We start from the raw sequence: 16,872 nt of genomic DNA, 5'->3' as shown, positions 1-16,872 counted from the left end.
ATCAGAACATTGGAGCAGTGGCTGGGACGTACTGGCACTGTGCTCCACTGGTTCAAATCTTACAAGACACGGACGACTTTGACTTTCGTGTGAGCGAACAAAGATCACATGTGAGGTTCCTCAAGGGTCCATCCTGGGACCACTTTTTTTCGATATCTACATGCTGCCCCTTGCTCACATTCTGTCATACCACAACATCTATCATACCTATGCAGTTGACTCACATCTTTCTCTTTGCATGTCATCACATGACTACAGTCCCTTACTTGCATCGAGTGTATTTATAGCCACGGTGCCATCGCAAAGTACACGTCGGAGCAAGGCGGAGTGGAAGGTCATGGTACGGCAAAGCGCACCCAGACCCAACTGTCATGCCTCCCATCACAGAGAGTAATGGTTAAAATGTAGGTCGTGTTGTGAATGACTCGGGGGAAGTGGCCGGCGGCGGCCGGCTTTACCCGGCCACAACTCTGATAATAATAACGCATGAGTCTTGTTTAGCGCTTTTTTCTAGGCGACTCAAAGCACTTACATTGCATTATTCATTCACTCCACACTTGATGGTGTTAAACTACGTATGTAGCCACAGCCGCTCTTGGTCAGACTGACGGAGGCGAGGCTGCCACCGGCCCCTCCGACCACCACCAACCACTCATTCTCGCAGTACATTCACTCAGGCTTCCTGGTGTTCCCTCAGCGTCTCCCATCCAGGTACTGACCAGGCCCTGTCCCGCTCAGTCTCCGAGTCGAAAGATAAAGTTTAAAGTCTCACTGTTGGTCGACAAAGCAGCAAATTGTCTTGGACCAAAATATATGCAAGAATTCTTAGTTCCCTCTGAAGCGTCCAGACCCTTCAGGACGTTCAGGCCCCTCGGGTGGTCTAGGACCAGTCTACTGTGGTCTCCCAGAACCAGAACCAAACAGTGAAGCAGCAGTTAGTTTCTATGCTTGTCACTCACCAAACACCTCAGGTCTGCTCAAACTTATTTAAATGAGGGCTGAAAACATGAATGTTCACTGTATGATTCTAATAATTTACTCTTGTAATCATTCTAGTTCTTCACTTTTCTCAATGATTTTTTATTAGCTTCATTCCAAATTCTTTACGATTTATTCACCTGTTTTAATAGCCTTTTGTCTATTAAATGGGCTTATTTTCTATGATTTTGATAATAATTAATTTTCTCTGCCTTTGTGAAGCACCTTGTTTATGAATGGTACTTTACAAATAAGCTGGCCTTGCCTTTTGGAGTGGTTCAGATGAAACCAAACAAATCCTTTGAGCTCAATAACTTTGGAGATTTGCCTGGTCTGGTCACACATAACTCCTCTTCTGCTGTATTATCTCTGTCAGGAAGTGCAAAATCTATCTTTGTAACTCACGAAGTGGCTCCAGACACATTTGCATGACAACATTTTCAAGTGAAACTCATTGTTTTGTTTTCATTTCAGAAGTTTCACATTCACACGGCAACATTTTAAAAACAATGTCTCCGTGTCTTTCTACAGAAATGGCACAAACGCTTTAAACCATGAAGTTTTCATGTTCGGGCAACTAGTGAGCACTGTTGTTTGTTTATTTTAACGAAACCACACACACACACACATGCAGCAGAGGACAATCTGCGTTTTTGCCCGTTTCTATGGAGATGGAGTCGCAGTATTTCCAGAATGTTGCGTTTTCAGAAGCTCTGAGCGCTGTTGTTGTGTAAACGGGGCCTAAATGGACCGTTAAAGCTGAACTGAAGGACTGCGAAGAAACGCGTCTCTCTTCCCCTGATCAAACTCTAAACAAGGAGAACGTTTCTGTGTTTCACTTTCTAAAGTATCACAACCAGCTAACAAATCATCTTCAGTGAATCGGCTATTATGGTAGTCTCACTTTCAGTCACACATTTTGGTTTGTACCAGCATTTACGAGATAATTGACATTACTGGAAACGTGCAGTAATCTGATTCCTTCACTGTGATCTGAATGAGAAGCCGAGGATCAGAGGGATGTAACTGGACTGGAAGGAGTAGATGCCACTTTTTTCACACGCTTTGAACCCTGCGGCTTATAAAATGACGTGGCTACTTTATGGATTCTTACGGGTTAACAGGCTTCATGCCACAAAGATTAAACTTTTACATTTAGATACACGCCTCTGCTTCTCTAAAACTTGCCCTGAAAGTGACATTTCTGCTCTTCGTGACCTCGTCTTGTGCTGCTTTCCGTGGTGCAGAATTCCAGCAGCTGATAGCCATGAGTGATGTGTTCAGGTGCATCACGCAAAGCCCTGCTGGACTCCGTATCTGAGAAATCTTTCTCCTCAGAATCAAAATCGGCAAATAAACTATAAAATACTTTATCAACCCTCGGTGATTGTGTATTTCTGTCTGTCTCTCTCGTTCTATCTCTGCCGGCTTCTCTGCAGCAGGTGGACGACGTGCACACAGCGCTGTGTGTGTGCACGTCGTCCACCTTTTCCCTGATTTTCCACCACTATGAAAAACAGATTTGTGGGACTTTATGAAAATATGAGCAATCCTCGCATTCCCGCAGTAAAATTCCTGCCCTGTTACAACGTGGACAACTGCGGCTTATAGTCAAGTGCCACCTATACGTGTACTTTTTATTTATTTTCTTATTTTATTTTGTGAGTGCGGCTTCTATTCAGGTGTGCTCGGGAGTCCGGAAAATACAGTAGATATCTTGTCCACGCTGCATAAACGACTCCTGATTTTCACGGGTGCTTGTGACTTCAGACAGCAGCTGGATAAAGGAAGTGTTTGTACCGAGCGACGTGTTGTTGCATCTGAATTAACAAGAGAAAACAAACCTGACTAAAACTAACACGGAGTGCAGCGTGAAAGCCTCAGTACGTCAGGTCCTACCAAAACATTTACAACGTGTAGAAAAGCTCTGCTTGCTTGTTCTGTCACATGCAGATAAGCAGGTTTTTCTGCTCACTGGTTCCATCGAGGAGAGCGAGAGCAGAACGTTTCATCACACCCATGGTGACGACCCATCAGGAGATATCGGTGTGTTTGATTGTTCCTCAGGCAGGTATTTAGAAGACTTGGACAAATGAGGACGCTTTTTGGGTAAAATGCCTTCATCTGAACTCAGAGATGAGGTCAAGGCGTTGCTCCAGGACACCGAATGTGAGAGGAAAAATGTTCACAGTTTTAAAAATACACGTTATCAAACCATCCGACTGAATCAGTCCGACAGCTCATGGAGAAGCAACCCGTCTCTCCTCACTGTCATCTTTAAAAGGAAGCGTCACCATATCTACTGTCATGGAAATAATGCTGCAATCTTTTAAAAGTTAGTCAAATCCAGTTAGTCCAGATGTTTTCATCCACAACACGTGGCTCTTCAGCCCCTCTGAAGTGGCTCCCTGCAGATTTAACAGAATCATATGTAAGTGACCTTCATTCTTTTAAAATTTACTTTTATCCAGAGTTCAAAGTGACAAATCAGAGGATACTCCAATAAAAACATGTATCGCACCTGTCCGCTGCCTGTCACTGCAGGTAGAAAAGATGAAAAACTTGTGTTGAAAATGCTACATTGAAAAGGCTAAAACTTGCTAAAACTGTTGAATCAGCTGATACCGCTAAATGGTTAAAAGTGCTTCAATGGCAAAAACAACTGAACCGGTTCAAATAGCTGAACATGATGAAGTGGTTACAAGAGAGCTAAAAGGTCTAGTGTGGTTAAAATGGCTCAAAGGGATCAAACAGTTAATACAAATTAAAAATATAAAACCGCTAAAATGAATAAATTGGCCTCATGACCAAAATGAGGCTAAAAAGGCTAATATGGCTTCAGCCAAAATAAATAACAAAACTTAACCATTTAAAAAGTTCTATAACAACTATAACAGCGACAAACAACCTTCAATTAACCAAAAAAAAAAAAAAAAAAGAATCAGCATGTTAGTCACAATTTCGTGCTATCTTCATATTTTACAGGTTTTATTTCTCTGTGAGTTATTTACAGGATACATTGCTCCTCTCAGTGACTAAGTGAAGAAAACAAAAAACAGTTCCAATTGAAGTAATTACATTAACATTGTCTGCCTGTGATCAAAGAACAACAGTATGCTGCCAAAACATTGGCTCAGCCTTTTTCTAAATCAAATTTAACATAATTTCATTGGATTGGATTAAATGCATTTATGGATATATTCATGAAACTGAAAAGATGAAACTGATGAAACAGCTGGAGGAGAGTTGGAGGAGAGTTAGAGGAGAGTTGGAGGACAGTTGGTGGAGGGTTGGAGGAGAGTTAGAGGAGAGTTGGTGGAGGGTTGGAGGAGAGTTAGAGGAGAGTTGGTGGAGGGTTGGAGGAGAGTTGGAGGACGGTTGGTGGAGGGTTGGAGGAGGGTTGGAGGATGGTTGGTGGAGGGTTGGAGGAGAGTTAGAGGAGAGTTGGTGGAGGGTTGGAGGAGAGTTGGAGGACGGTTGGAGGAGAGTTGGTGGAGGGTTGGTGGAGGGTTGGAGGACGGTTGGTGGAGGGTTGGTGGAGGGTTGGAGGACGGTTGGAGGAGAGTTGGTGGAGGGTTGGTGGAGGGTTGGAGGACGGTTGGTGGAGGGTTGGTGGAGGGTTGGAGGACGGTTGGAGGAGAGTTGGTGGAGGGTTGGTGGAGGGTTGGAGGACGGTTGGTGGAGGGTTGGTGGAGGGTTGGAGGACGGTTGGTGGAGGGTTGGAGGACGGTTGGAGGACGGTTGGTGGAGGGTTGGTGGAGGGTTGGAGGACGGTTGGTGGAGGGTTGGAGGAGAGTTGGAGGACGGTTGGTGGAAGGTTGGTGGAGGGTTGGAGGACGGTTGGTGGAGGGTTGGAGGACGGTTGGTGGAGGGTTGGTGGAGGGTTGGAGGACGGTTGGTGGAGGGTTGGAGGAGAGTTAGAGGACGGTTGGTGGAGGATTGGTGGAGGGTTGGAGGACGGTTGGTGGAGGGTTGGTGGAGGGTTGGAGGACGGTTTGGTTTAGGGAAACGTGGCATCTCATATGTGGGTCAAACCAAGAGGGCTGATAAGCCCCCAAACAACAGGGAAGAGCTCTGGAAACATAAAATTAAAACATTTTCCAAAAGTTCCAAAAGGTGGAAGCCTTTTTCAAAAAGCTGTGTTTTTAATGGCTCCACACCCCATTGTCGTGTAAACAGACCCCCAAAATTCACCAAAAGTTTAGTGTTTTTGCTTGAAAATGTAGTTGTGTAAACGAGGCCTGATATTGGCAGATCCAAGCTCCTGCACACACGCAGGACACAGAGGAGGCAACGATTGAGGAGATTTTATTCTTTTTAGTTATTAGTTTTTGGGTCAATGTGGGCTAAAAAATGCAAAAAAAACCCTACATTTTACACATTATTTTCGACCTTTCTAACTACCTCACTTGTTGACAGGACTCTCTTGACTTTACGAGGATCATTGGTTCCTTCCAGTTTACTCGTGTGTTTTTTGCTACGAGCTGAAACTGAAAGAGGGAGAACATTGATTTGAAGTCTTTAAAATAAAAACTGAGTGCATGGAAACAATAATAAAGTGAAGTTTTCAGAGGTTTATTTGGAAAATGTTCTATCTCTAAATCTGATTTAATAATGTTGGTATCAGGGTTTAATCTGCGGACAGGTCCCTTGATGCTCATTGCATCTGAGTTGTTGTTGTTCTTGCTTTTCGATGGCTATGTACTTGTCTCTCAGACAGATCTGTCTGAGCTTCTGAGTAACCACAATCCTCTGTCTCTCTGTGTTTTCAGTGAAGACAACTATCCTGAACTACCAGAGTCCCACCACGGGTCTTTTCCCAGTCAACACATGCTCCACCTGTAAGGAAGCTAAAGTCCGGGACTCCCTGTACTGTGCTGCCAGCGCCTGGGCCCTGGCCTTGGCTTACCGGTCAGTACGTCACCAGAAACACTGTCACATTCCCTTCACCCAGCAGGAGAAGCCTTTTTTCAGGGTAATGACTGCTTTGGTTTGTTATACATTTATAGGGAAACTTACAAAGTGACATTATTTTCTAATCCGGATTCTGATTCCATTCCAGTCGACGATGCCAACAAATTTCAAGTATTATGTTTGTTTTGGGGATTTTTTTTATCATGAATTGAATAGATCAAATTTCCTCTTTAGTGAGGTGTGATGCCACTGATCCAGCCTTCATGAAAACCATGTTTGTTTCTAGATAATTATTTGACGAAAGAATCCACCGATGGCATACTTGTGGGGGCCGAGAGACAGGCTTGTTTTCAAACCCCACAGCAGACCCTTGACCTCCATCAGCTCCCCGGAGCGCCGTGATGTGGCCACCCACCGATGGATCGATTCGAAAAACAGCAATTTCCCCACAGGGGATTAATAAAGTATGATTAGTTTATCTTATTATCAGAAGTAGGGGTATTTTGGTATCGATCTGCACGTCATCCGCTCAAATCAGCCCACATTAGTTTTCCAGTTGAAGCAGCTTTAAATGTCATTTAAATCTCTTTGCCCCAGTTTGAACATCCACAATCATTCACCAAAGCTACGATAAGCTATATCAGGTCAGTTGGCGTCATTGCGTGGAAAATTTAGAGCAGAACTGAACTTTAGAGTTCTGCTTCAGACAGTGAAGTTGCATAATAATGTGGTTGAAGCGACCGTTTCCAAGACAGAGTCCTGGACCCCCTTAAGACGCCGGTCCCACCGTGCAGTTTGTGCCGGGACGGAACGGGGTGGGTTAGGTTTTTTATGTGTCCCCACTGACAAAATTTGTGAATGGTACAATGGTTACAATTTTTTCGTCAGCCCCTCCAATGAGGTACCGAGCACAACGGAACGGGTCCCATAAGGAGGATGCGACAACGCAGCCGTCTGCTGATTGGTCGTGACGATCGTCACTCTGGACAAGCTGCAATATTTACATATCTGATCGGCCATTAACCCTCTGTTGTTGCTTACATACGCTGCTTTACTGGTTGTTTTGTTAACCCACTTTATTGAAATATATCGGCAGGCTATACAGCACCCAGAGGCTCCTCTCTAACGGGACGCTGCTGTTGGGAATCAGAATGTTTTCCGAGCTGAGTCACGGAGAACGGAGGCTCGCGGCTTCCCTCGGACAGCCGCCTGAGCTGCAGCCGCAAACTTCCACTTTGGTCCTGCGACCACTGCTGCATATTGACGTTGCGTACCTGCGTCGTTCACAACCCCGCCTACTTTTTAACTGCGTGGTGGGACCACGCGACAGAGTTGGGTCTGGGTGCGTTTTGCCATACGGTACCGCCCCGCTCCGGCACGTACTGCTCAGTGGTGCCGAGGCTTTAGTGGCCCATCGGAGATCACGGAGCGTCCTGAGCCTTTACTTGCTTTGAGCTTTCAAAATGAGATTTCCACATGTGAAAGAAAACTATAATAGTATCGACAGTGACACTGAGAATCCGATAAATGTACCTGTGAAATCAGTGCACTAACTGATTCGGCACAGTTACATCAGCCCGATGAAAGAAGGTGGAGCCCGCTGGGGATTTAATTATTATTTGAAAATGTTATAATAGTAAAAGAAAACTGGTACATGTTACGTATTTGACTGGTCATTTCACTAGCCAATAGCACTGAATCTCTATCAAAGACCCGTCCACCCGTTGAGTTGCTAACTGACTAACAGAATATCAAGAAAATCAAGAATGAAACGGAGGTGGGACACGAGAAGTGAGGGAATCAACCTCACAGGATGGAGGATTAGTAAAATCCAGTAAAATGAGTTCCCATCAGGATCTTTTGGGGAAGATGCCTCAAATAGAGATGTACCATAATGTTTTTTAATACTGCGTTAATACATGATTTCCATAGAAAGAATTAAGTTTACAATGTCAATGTGTTGAGTCCAATATCCGGTAAAGGTTTGAAACCACATCCAGAGGCAACGATGGAAACCACTGGGTTAGAGAACTGAACTGTGGGGTTATAGCTATTATAGATGGCCCCTGGTCCATCTCAGGCCCCTGGTCTATCTCAGACCCCGGGTCCATCTCAGGACCCTAGTCCATCTCAGGCCCCTTGTCCATCTCAGGCCCCTGGTCCATCTCAGGCCTCTGGTCCATCTCAGACCGCTGGTCCATCTCAAGCCCCTGGTCCATCTCAGACCCCAGGTCCATCTCGGACCCCTGGTCCATCTCAGGCCTCTGGTCCATCTCAGGCCCCTGGTCCATCTCAGACCCCTGGTCCATGTGTTGACGTGTGTGTTGGTTGAACTGTGTGTAACTGCAGCTGTGCAGTACCTGCTGGTGGTGTTGGTCCATGCAGCATTGCAGCAGAACCGGTTTAAAAGACCAGTAAGAGGAAGGAAACCTCACTTCTGTTGGTGGTTTCTGTCCCACGGCTCTCCACCTCCTCTCTCTGCTCCTTCCACTTCAGTTTTTCTGCCTCTGTGTCATGCGTATGGACCTTTATCTTTAATCTAACTCTGTCATTGGACGGCTTTGCTTTTTAACCACGCTGGGAATATTGCTCAAAGGAAATAACCCCCCCCCCCAAAAAAAAAAAAACACCTTTATCAACTGTGCCCACTCTTGACGGCTGTTTCCCTCCATGATTAGACTCCATTCAAAGGAGCACTCCCACCAAATGAGCCTGTAATAGGGTGGAGGGGAGAGGACAGAGGATGGAGGGAGAGAGGTGAGATAGAAAAAGAGTGAAGGATCGACAGGACAAGCAAACAAAGGAGGTGGAGGGAGGGAGGGAGGGGAGGGGTAAAAATAGAGAGCCGAGCAGCAATGTGACCAGCGGCAGATCCCCTCATCAGTCATGGGCGCCTCTATTAGAAATGTCAGTGGGATTTAATTAAGATGATTCTCATCTGACAGGCCTGGCTGGTGCCATTACTTACTTCACACCCAGCTGTGTGTGTGTGTGTGTGTGTGTGTGTGTGTGTGTGTGTGTGTGTGTGTGTGTGTGTGTGTGTGTGTGTGTGTGTGTGTGTGTGTGTGTGTGTGTGTGTGTGTGTGTGTGTGTGTGTGTGTGTGTGTGTGTGTGTGTGTGTGTGCGTGTGCGTGTGCGCGCGTGTGCGTGTTGGGTTTGATGTATTCTCCCACTCAAAGTCACCATGATAACTTTTATCTTTTCTCATTTCATCCCTTCATTCATTTAAACTTGCTATATTTAGCATCTTTAGGATTCGTGCTCGCAGCATTCATGTCAGCGTCCGGACGGTCTTTTCTTTTTCATTAGTCCGGACTCAATGTACAGTTCGTGCTGTGGCCCTCACTCTGAGCTCTGATACATGCAGTCTGCTCTCGTACCTCAGTCTGCCATCACTTTGTCAGGTTGTGAGTGAAAGACACAGCATAACTCTGACGTTTCAGCAGGTTGTCCTCTTTGGATGGATTAAATCAGTTTTAGCTCCACTGAGGTCTGAGTGCTGCTGCACAAACTTCCCCCCAAAACAGCTGCAGCATTAAGAATGAAGCCTTCTGCACTGCTAAGATGATTTACATCCATGTTTACCTATAATCTGCTCTGGACTGTGTAAACATTCAGCTCTGGAGCCACATGTTACTCTAAAGCTAGTGACTCTACATCCTCTATAGTGACTCTACATCCTCTTTAGTAACTCTATATCCTCTGTGGTGACTCTACACCCTCTATAGTGACTCTACATCCTCTTTAGTAACTCTATATCCTCTGTGGTGACTCTACATCCTCTAAAGTGACTCTATCACCTCTATAGTGACTCCACTCTTCTGTAGTGACTCTACATCCTCTATAGTGACTCTACATCCTCTGTAGTGACTCTACTCTTCTGTAGTGACTCTACATCCTCTATAGTGACTCCACATCCTCTAGAGTGACTCTATATCCTCTATAGTGACTCTACTCTTCTGTAGTGACTCTACATCCTATATAGTGACTCTACACCCTCTACATCCTCTGTAGTGACTCTACATCCTCTAGAGTGACTCTATCACCTCTATAGTGACTCTACACTTCTGTAGTGACTCTACATCCTCTATAGTGACACTCTGTAGTGACTCTACATCCTTTAGAGTGACTATATATCCTCTATAGTGACTCTACTCTTCTGTAGTGACTCTACATCCTCTATAGTGACTCTACATCCTCTGTAGTGACTCTACATCTACACTTGTGTTTATTACCAGACTTTTTCAAGGTGACCTCACAGTTCAAGCTGACAAATGAACAATAAATAAATATAACTTATCTTATGACCAGGTTATATCATTCCATAAAACACTTTATCAGTATCATATTAAAACAATAGGAGTGATGATGGTAGTAATATGATAATAACAAAAAGATAACTTGTAATATTGCCTAAAGGTGAATGATACACTTGCTGATTATGTAAAATTGGAAGATAAAGTAAGATTATTTTTCCTTCTGTACCCTTTGATTTGAAGACTGACTTGCTTGTAATTGTAAAATTGTGTTATTTGATAAAGAATTAAATGAACAATTTGAACAGATGTGTCCTTTAAAGTAAAATCAGTTCATCCAGTAGAATCTCTCTCATTTCACCATGTTGCCTCCAAGCAGCCATGCAGTTTATTTATTATTACATTACTGACTGCTCTCAGTACATTTTGTTTTAAATGCTGCTTCAATAATGTCATCATTTATTCATCTACAGGGAAAACCTCAGAATGACATTTGCTCAAAAGTTCCATTGTGATTTTGGCCTGGTCTTAAGTTATTTTTCATTATTACATTATTGTTGTTATAATCTTTTTTTACATAATGTCGTGCTGTTTCCCCATTTTAGTTTCAGAAAAGTTGCACATTTTGCTAAAAATGGCAACACATTTTTGCATGTAAAGAACAAAGTAAATTGAACATACACATAGAGAAGTTTGAAACCACGTTCAGATTGTCGCGAGGAGAAAGCTAATGCTTAACATATCAACTGCAGAATGTTATCAAAATGTCTGTAGGGATTTCTAACCTCACATGGATCTCCAATAATGTTGGGTTTTAGGGCAGTTTGGCTATCGATAATGATTAATAATTATCAAAGATAGTTATGAATTATTTTATTTAAAATGGAATCTGATATGCATCAGTTAAAATGGGACACCGCTTGTATAACAGGAAATGATGGCAAATTCAGTTATATTAGTCTCAAAATATATACTAAACAGGTAATTTTGAATTTGAATTAATTGTTAAATTAATTACAATTACCAGAATTAACATTGAAGCTTGAAGGATTTTGGAGTTCTTCACACAGAAGGGGTCGACATTTCATTCACCTTTGTGTTCATTAACAAGACAGCAATCGTGATTCCAAAAATTATATTTATTTACAAAGAAACAAACAAAACACAGATTCTAACTACTGACATACAGCTTGGTGTGTGTGTGTGTGTGTGAGTGTGTGTGATGCAAAGAGAGAGGGCTGGAGGGAGTGTGTGTGAGACCTCTGATGCGGCGACAGAGCAGATCACAATAAACTACATTCAAAATGACCAGAGATGCGAAATGTTTGACATCGTTCTCGACCATGTGTTTGGGAGTGACGTTCTAACGCAGTGGCGGCTGGTGATACATTTCTTAGGTGGGGCTTTTCATTATCACCATCCCTCGAGAAGAAACGAGCACTGACTTTAAGCCAATCACCAAGCAGGTCTGGCAATGGGCGATTTAAAAAGTCCCCAGGTCTCGGACATGAAATGATGCTCATAGGTTAAATTCCATGTCAGACACTCTGGTGTTAATCAGTAATTGCTGACATCGCTACTAAGCCCCGCCTCCTCAGGGCGGCTTTCCTCAGCGCCCCTGGCTGCTCACACACACACAGACTACAAGAGAGAGAACTCAAGAAATCCTCTCTTTTATTGAAGATTATCTGTAGAAACTGACGCGAATACAGTTCAGGGCCCATTGTTAGTTTGTTTGCATAAGCAAATTTCGACAGTATTACAGTTTATTCATATATTTTATATTTAAAAAAAAAAACATTTCTCTTGCTTCCACCAGCCGCCACTGTTCTAACGTCTGCTTCCTGAGTGTTTCTGTTAAAGGCCTGTTCCTAATATGAGCTCATATGAATGCGATGAGCTTTGTAAAACATCTGGAGTCGTCAGATGGGGTTCAGTTACGTGTGCGAGTGTGTGTGTGATACAAAGAGAGTGTGAGACGTATTTGGTGTGATACACGTAGGGTTTCGAGTTAACAAGTTTGTAAAAGCAAAGATTAGGCAAAAACAGTGCATTTTCACTTGAAACGTTGTGGAAACGGGGCCTCGTACAAAACAATCTTTTTTTTTTTTTTTTTGTGGTTTTTAATCATTTTACTTTTTCTTTTTCTGTCAATTCTTTGCCTCTTCATATTTTGTTTTTGATTGTAGCCATTTTTATTCAGCGATTTCTTTTAAACTATTTTTATTTTTTTTTTCTATTCAAAAAGAAAACATTTATTAGTAACTTTAGATATTTTTAACAATTTATCTATTTGTGCTGTTGTGACTTTTTCTTACATGTTGGCTCTTAATTTTCAGCTGTTTCTACAAGTTGTAGCGAGTTAAGCCATTTAAGCTTTTCGCCATTTCTACCAATATCAGCCATTTCTGTAGTTTTTGTCATTTTAATTTATGTTGTGGTTTTAGATACTTAGGACCAGTTTTCTTCTTTAGACCCCAACATTTTCTCTAGTTGGATGTCTGTATTATTCCAACAACTTCCAAAATGTCCTTTTATTACATTATTGGAAAGTTGATTGTCTATATTACATTCGGGATGGTCAACATGATCATATTATTGGCAGGTATTACACTATTGGTTGTTGGAGACCTTTAGGAAGAGTGTTTGTCACTCCCCTGTTGAGCATTAATATGATTTTCTCCTGGGTTTTTTTTCGCTCTGCAGGCGCATCGACGATGACATGGGCCGGACTCACGAGCTGGAGCACTCTGCCATCAAGTGCATGCGCGGCATCCTGTACTGCTACATGCGACAGTCTGATAAGGTGAGTTTCAGCTCCAGTTGTCCGCCATCATCACTTTCTAATTCAGCGAGCGCCGCACACCAAAGCCGCCGCTCATCAAAGCCGCCGCTCATCAAAGCCTCTCTGAGCTGGCACGCCGGACGCTGCTGCTTCCTCTTTTATATCACAACAAGCGACAGCGGGAGGCGGCCGCCTCGCTCCGCACAGCTTAATCACTGGCAACCTGTTAATTGCCAATGACTTCTGCTCCCAAGGGGGAAATTACACATCACCATTATGAGAAAGTTGGCGAATGGGTGGAAGAGGATGTGAAGTGAGTTGTGCACCAGATTTGTCTCCTGAATGCAGATTTTTATTTTCACATTTCCCCCCTGAACATCTTTTAATAGCGCAGCCTGATGTGTCACTGAACACGTCCCGCCTGTACCTTGGAAAGCTTTTCTGTTTCATTCTGCTTCGACCTTGACGACCTAATTTAGGAGAGAGCTTTTCTGTGTCTTAATTACAAAGCTGTGTTTACACAGTTAATTATGGCGAGCAGCCTTCGCTACGGCCTTGTCTCCAGCACTTAATGAGTACACGCCACTTTTATTGAGGATGTGACACGCAGGCCACTGCTGGTCAGATATCACCAGGAGCTGCACGGTGGCGAGCGTCACAAACCAACAATATTCTCATCATCATAAATGCCTCACTTAGTTCAGCTTTAAGCTGCATGTTTATCGAAATGCATAAAGCCTTGTAAACAAGGATATGTTTGAGGATTTGCTTTGAGGTGGAGACTTTCTGCCGCTTCGGGGGGTTGGGGGAATTTGGGTGGGTGGGTGGGTGGGTGGGGGCCGGGCGCGGGGTTCGGTGAGGTTTTTTTAAAACTGGCTAAATCAGAGTTGCTCATAATACGGACCCTGGTAAGTGTTGAAATAACCCACCTGAACACAACAGCCTGAACACAACAGCCTGAACACAACAGCCTGAACACAACAGCCTGAGGCCCACCACAACGTTTCCAAGTGAGTTTGGGGTCGGTTTACACAACAGTGAAATCGCTCCGACTCCGTTTCCAAAATGGTGGAATGTTTGCTCTTGGTCCTGGTCACCATGGTCGTAGTCACTAGTAGTTGTGCACAAGCTCGTGACTCCCAGTCCATTTTCTCCTGGGACTTGGTAGCTTTATTTTGACAGTCACTGTAATAACAATCCAGCTTGGTCGTGTGTCCACTAGAATGTTTGTGTATAGAGCGGATTGTCCTCTGCTGCATGTGAGTGTGCTTTCATTACAAAAACAACCAACAGCACCAACTCATTGCCTGACATGATAACTACAACCCTTTTTTCGTGTAAACACCAAATGTTTTCTGAACTGAAAATGTAAAAATGATTTTCACTTGGAATGTTGTTGTGTATAGACTGGGAGTCATGACACTCTGGAGGGAACTTTGTTCTTATTGTCCATCTGCTGAGCATGTGCACAACTACTAGTTGCTACGACCGTGATGACCAGGACCAGGAGCAGCGCTTCCACCGGCTACACGCTGACACAGTGTTTTCAAAAAGTTCCTCCGAGCACCTCTGCCGTCTGAATGGTCCCCCAAAAAGCAATAAAAGTTTTAACATTTTCCCTTGAAATTACTGCATAAACGGGGCCCTGAGTTAACAAAGAAGAATATTCAAACTTCCTGCTGATCTTTTTCAGGTTCAGCTGCCAGTGGAGTTCAAGCTCTTTTAAATCCATGATCTTCTGCTTCTGTTTGTGTGGACTTATCCTAAATGTCTTGGGTTTTTCTGTCCCTGTGTGTCTCACGCAGCGCCGATCTTTTTACATCTCATTAAGAAGAAACCGGAGAATCACAAAGGGTTTACGTACTCGTTTGGATGGCGCCGTAAAAATGTGCTATTAGAGCATCTTGCATTGAAGTGTGATGGCGAGTTCAAGCTCATAGTGAAGTGTTACAGCTCACAAGCAAGATCAGTCTGCTTTAGATATAGAAATGTCCTGCGAGGAGAAATACTGTGGCTCACACACACACACACACACACACACACACACACACACACACACACACACACACACACACACACACACACACACACACACACACACACACACACACACAGGAGCGCTGTGGGACAGCAGAAAGTGGAGCAGTGAAAGTGGGACAGAGGGTCTCCACCGTGACCTCAGCGTGCAGGTAAAGAGACGCACGGCAAGTGACGCGAGAACAAAAGAAGAAAGGAGCACGTGTGAGAAGAGATAAAGATGCACAGAGAGAGAAAGCAGAGGACGAGGATGTAGAGAGGAAGGCGGCGTGAAGGTGGGAGGTAGGATGAAAAATGCAGACAGCTGGATGATGGAGAGAGCAGAGACGGAGAGGGAGGAGAAGAGAAACAAACGAGGTAAAAATGGGACAGAGGTCCAATTATTTATAACTGCACAACAAGGCCGGCGTCCCAGCTGTGATTCTCTGTGCAGTCGAGTCGATCCAGTAAACACACAAAGTGCTGAAGTGCGTCTCTGATGAAGCAGGTCACAGTGTCTGAGCCTGAACCAGATCTGGATCTCACTGCACAGCTCAGGAACAACTGTCAACACGGGGATCGCTCAGAGTGAGAGCTCGCCTCACTCTATCCCTCAGAGTGAGAGCTTGATCGCTCAGTGAGCGTTCGCCTCACTCTATCATTCAGAGTGAGAGCTTGATCGCTCAGAGTGAGAGCTCGCCTCACTCTATCATTCAGAGAGAGCTCGATCGCTCAAGAGTGAGAGCTCGCCTCACTCTATCTTTCAGAGTGAGAGCTCACCTCACTCTATCTTTCAGAGTGAGAGCTCGATCGCTCAGAGTGAGAGCTCACCTCACTCTATCGTTCAGAGTGAGAGCTCGATCGCTCAGAGTGAGAGCTCTCCTCACTCTATCATTCAGAGAGAGCTCGATCGCTCAGAGTGAGCGCTCGCCTCACTCTATCGTTCAGAGTGAGAGCTCTATCGCTCATAGTGAGAGCTCATCTCACTCTATCATTCAGAGTGAGAGCTCGATCGCTGAGTGAGAGCTTGCCTCACTCTATCATTCAAAGAGAGAGCTCGATTGCTCAGAGTGAGAGCTCGCCTCACTCTATCATTCAAAATGAGAGCTAGATCGCTCAGAGTGAGAGCTCGCCTCACTCTATCATTCAAAATGAGAGCTAGATCGCTCAGAGTGAGAGCTCGCCTCACTCTATCATTCAAAATGAGAGCTAGATCGCTCAGAGTGAGAGCTCGCCTCACTCTATCGTTCAGAGTGAGAGCTTGCGTCGTTTGAAGTGAAAACACGTCATTTTTGCGTTTCAATTTCAGAAAAGTTTCACCTTTACACAGTGACATTCTGAAAACGATGTCAGTTTCCACGCCGACGGCAGAAACCCTGAAAATGACGTCGTCTCATGCCAGGCCACGAGTCGCAGCTGTTTTGTAATGAAGTCACTCAGATGCAGAGAGGACAATAAGGGCTGCATGGAACTAATAATTCAATCCATATGCAGATTTTTATGTTTTTATTGATAACTTGAAGAACTGTCTTTGTTTTCCACCAAAGAAAAATGAATCTGAAACTGCAAAATAGTTTTAACCTTGAAATGAAAATAACATAGCTAAAAAAGAATCTATATTAGAATAGATTTACACTGACTCGCATTTACTGTTTTTAATCAAGATTTAAAACTGTAATCATTTTCTTAACAATTTAGTTATTTGAGCTGTTTTAATGTCAAGCTGTTTTCCTTTTTTTAAATTTTTTTTTTATTTAGTACCTTTAGCTCTTAGGGCATTTCCCGTGCATTTTCATTGTATTATTTCAAACAAAATCATCATAACATTCACAAAACCTAAACAACAGTAAACTCCCTCCCATTCGGCATCACCAGTTCAACCCTGGTCGTAAGAGCAGCAGCAGGTCCAGGCCCTCTGCCAGA

General features: G+C 43.8%; 1 protein-coding gene across 3 annotated transcripts in view; it reads left to right on the top strand.

Moving 5' to 3' along the window:
- The window catches only part of phkb (phosphorylase kinase, beta), a 145,827-nt gene that overhangs the window by 22,729 nt on the left and 106,226 nt on the right, over window positions 1-16,872 (top strand). For all 3 annotated transcript variants that reach the window (XM_080493391.1, XM_080493389.1, XM_080493390.1), the window contains 2 exons: window positions 5,751-5,889; window positions 12,855-12,954. In XM_080493391.1, the coding sequence (XP_080349517.1) occupies window positions 5,751-5,889; window positions 12,855-12,954 (239 nt within the window). The remainder of the gene's footprint in view (window positions 1-5,750; window positions 5,890-12,854; window positions 12,955-16,872) is intronic.

This window comes from Lipophrys pholis, assembly GCF_963383615.2.
Source record: "Lipophrys pholis genome assembly, chromosome: 2".
NCBI classification, from domain to species: domain Eukaryota; kingdom Metazoa; phylum Chordata; class Actinopteri; order Blenniiformes; family Blenniidae; genus Lipophrys; species Lipophrys pholis.
The sequence above is the reverse complement of the archived record's forward strand: the minus strand, read 5'-3'. Positions and strand labels throughout refer to the sequence as shown.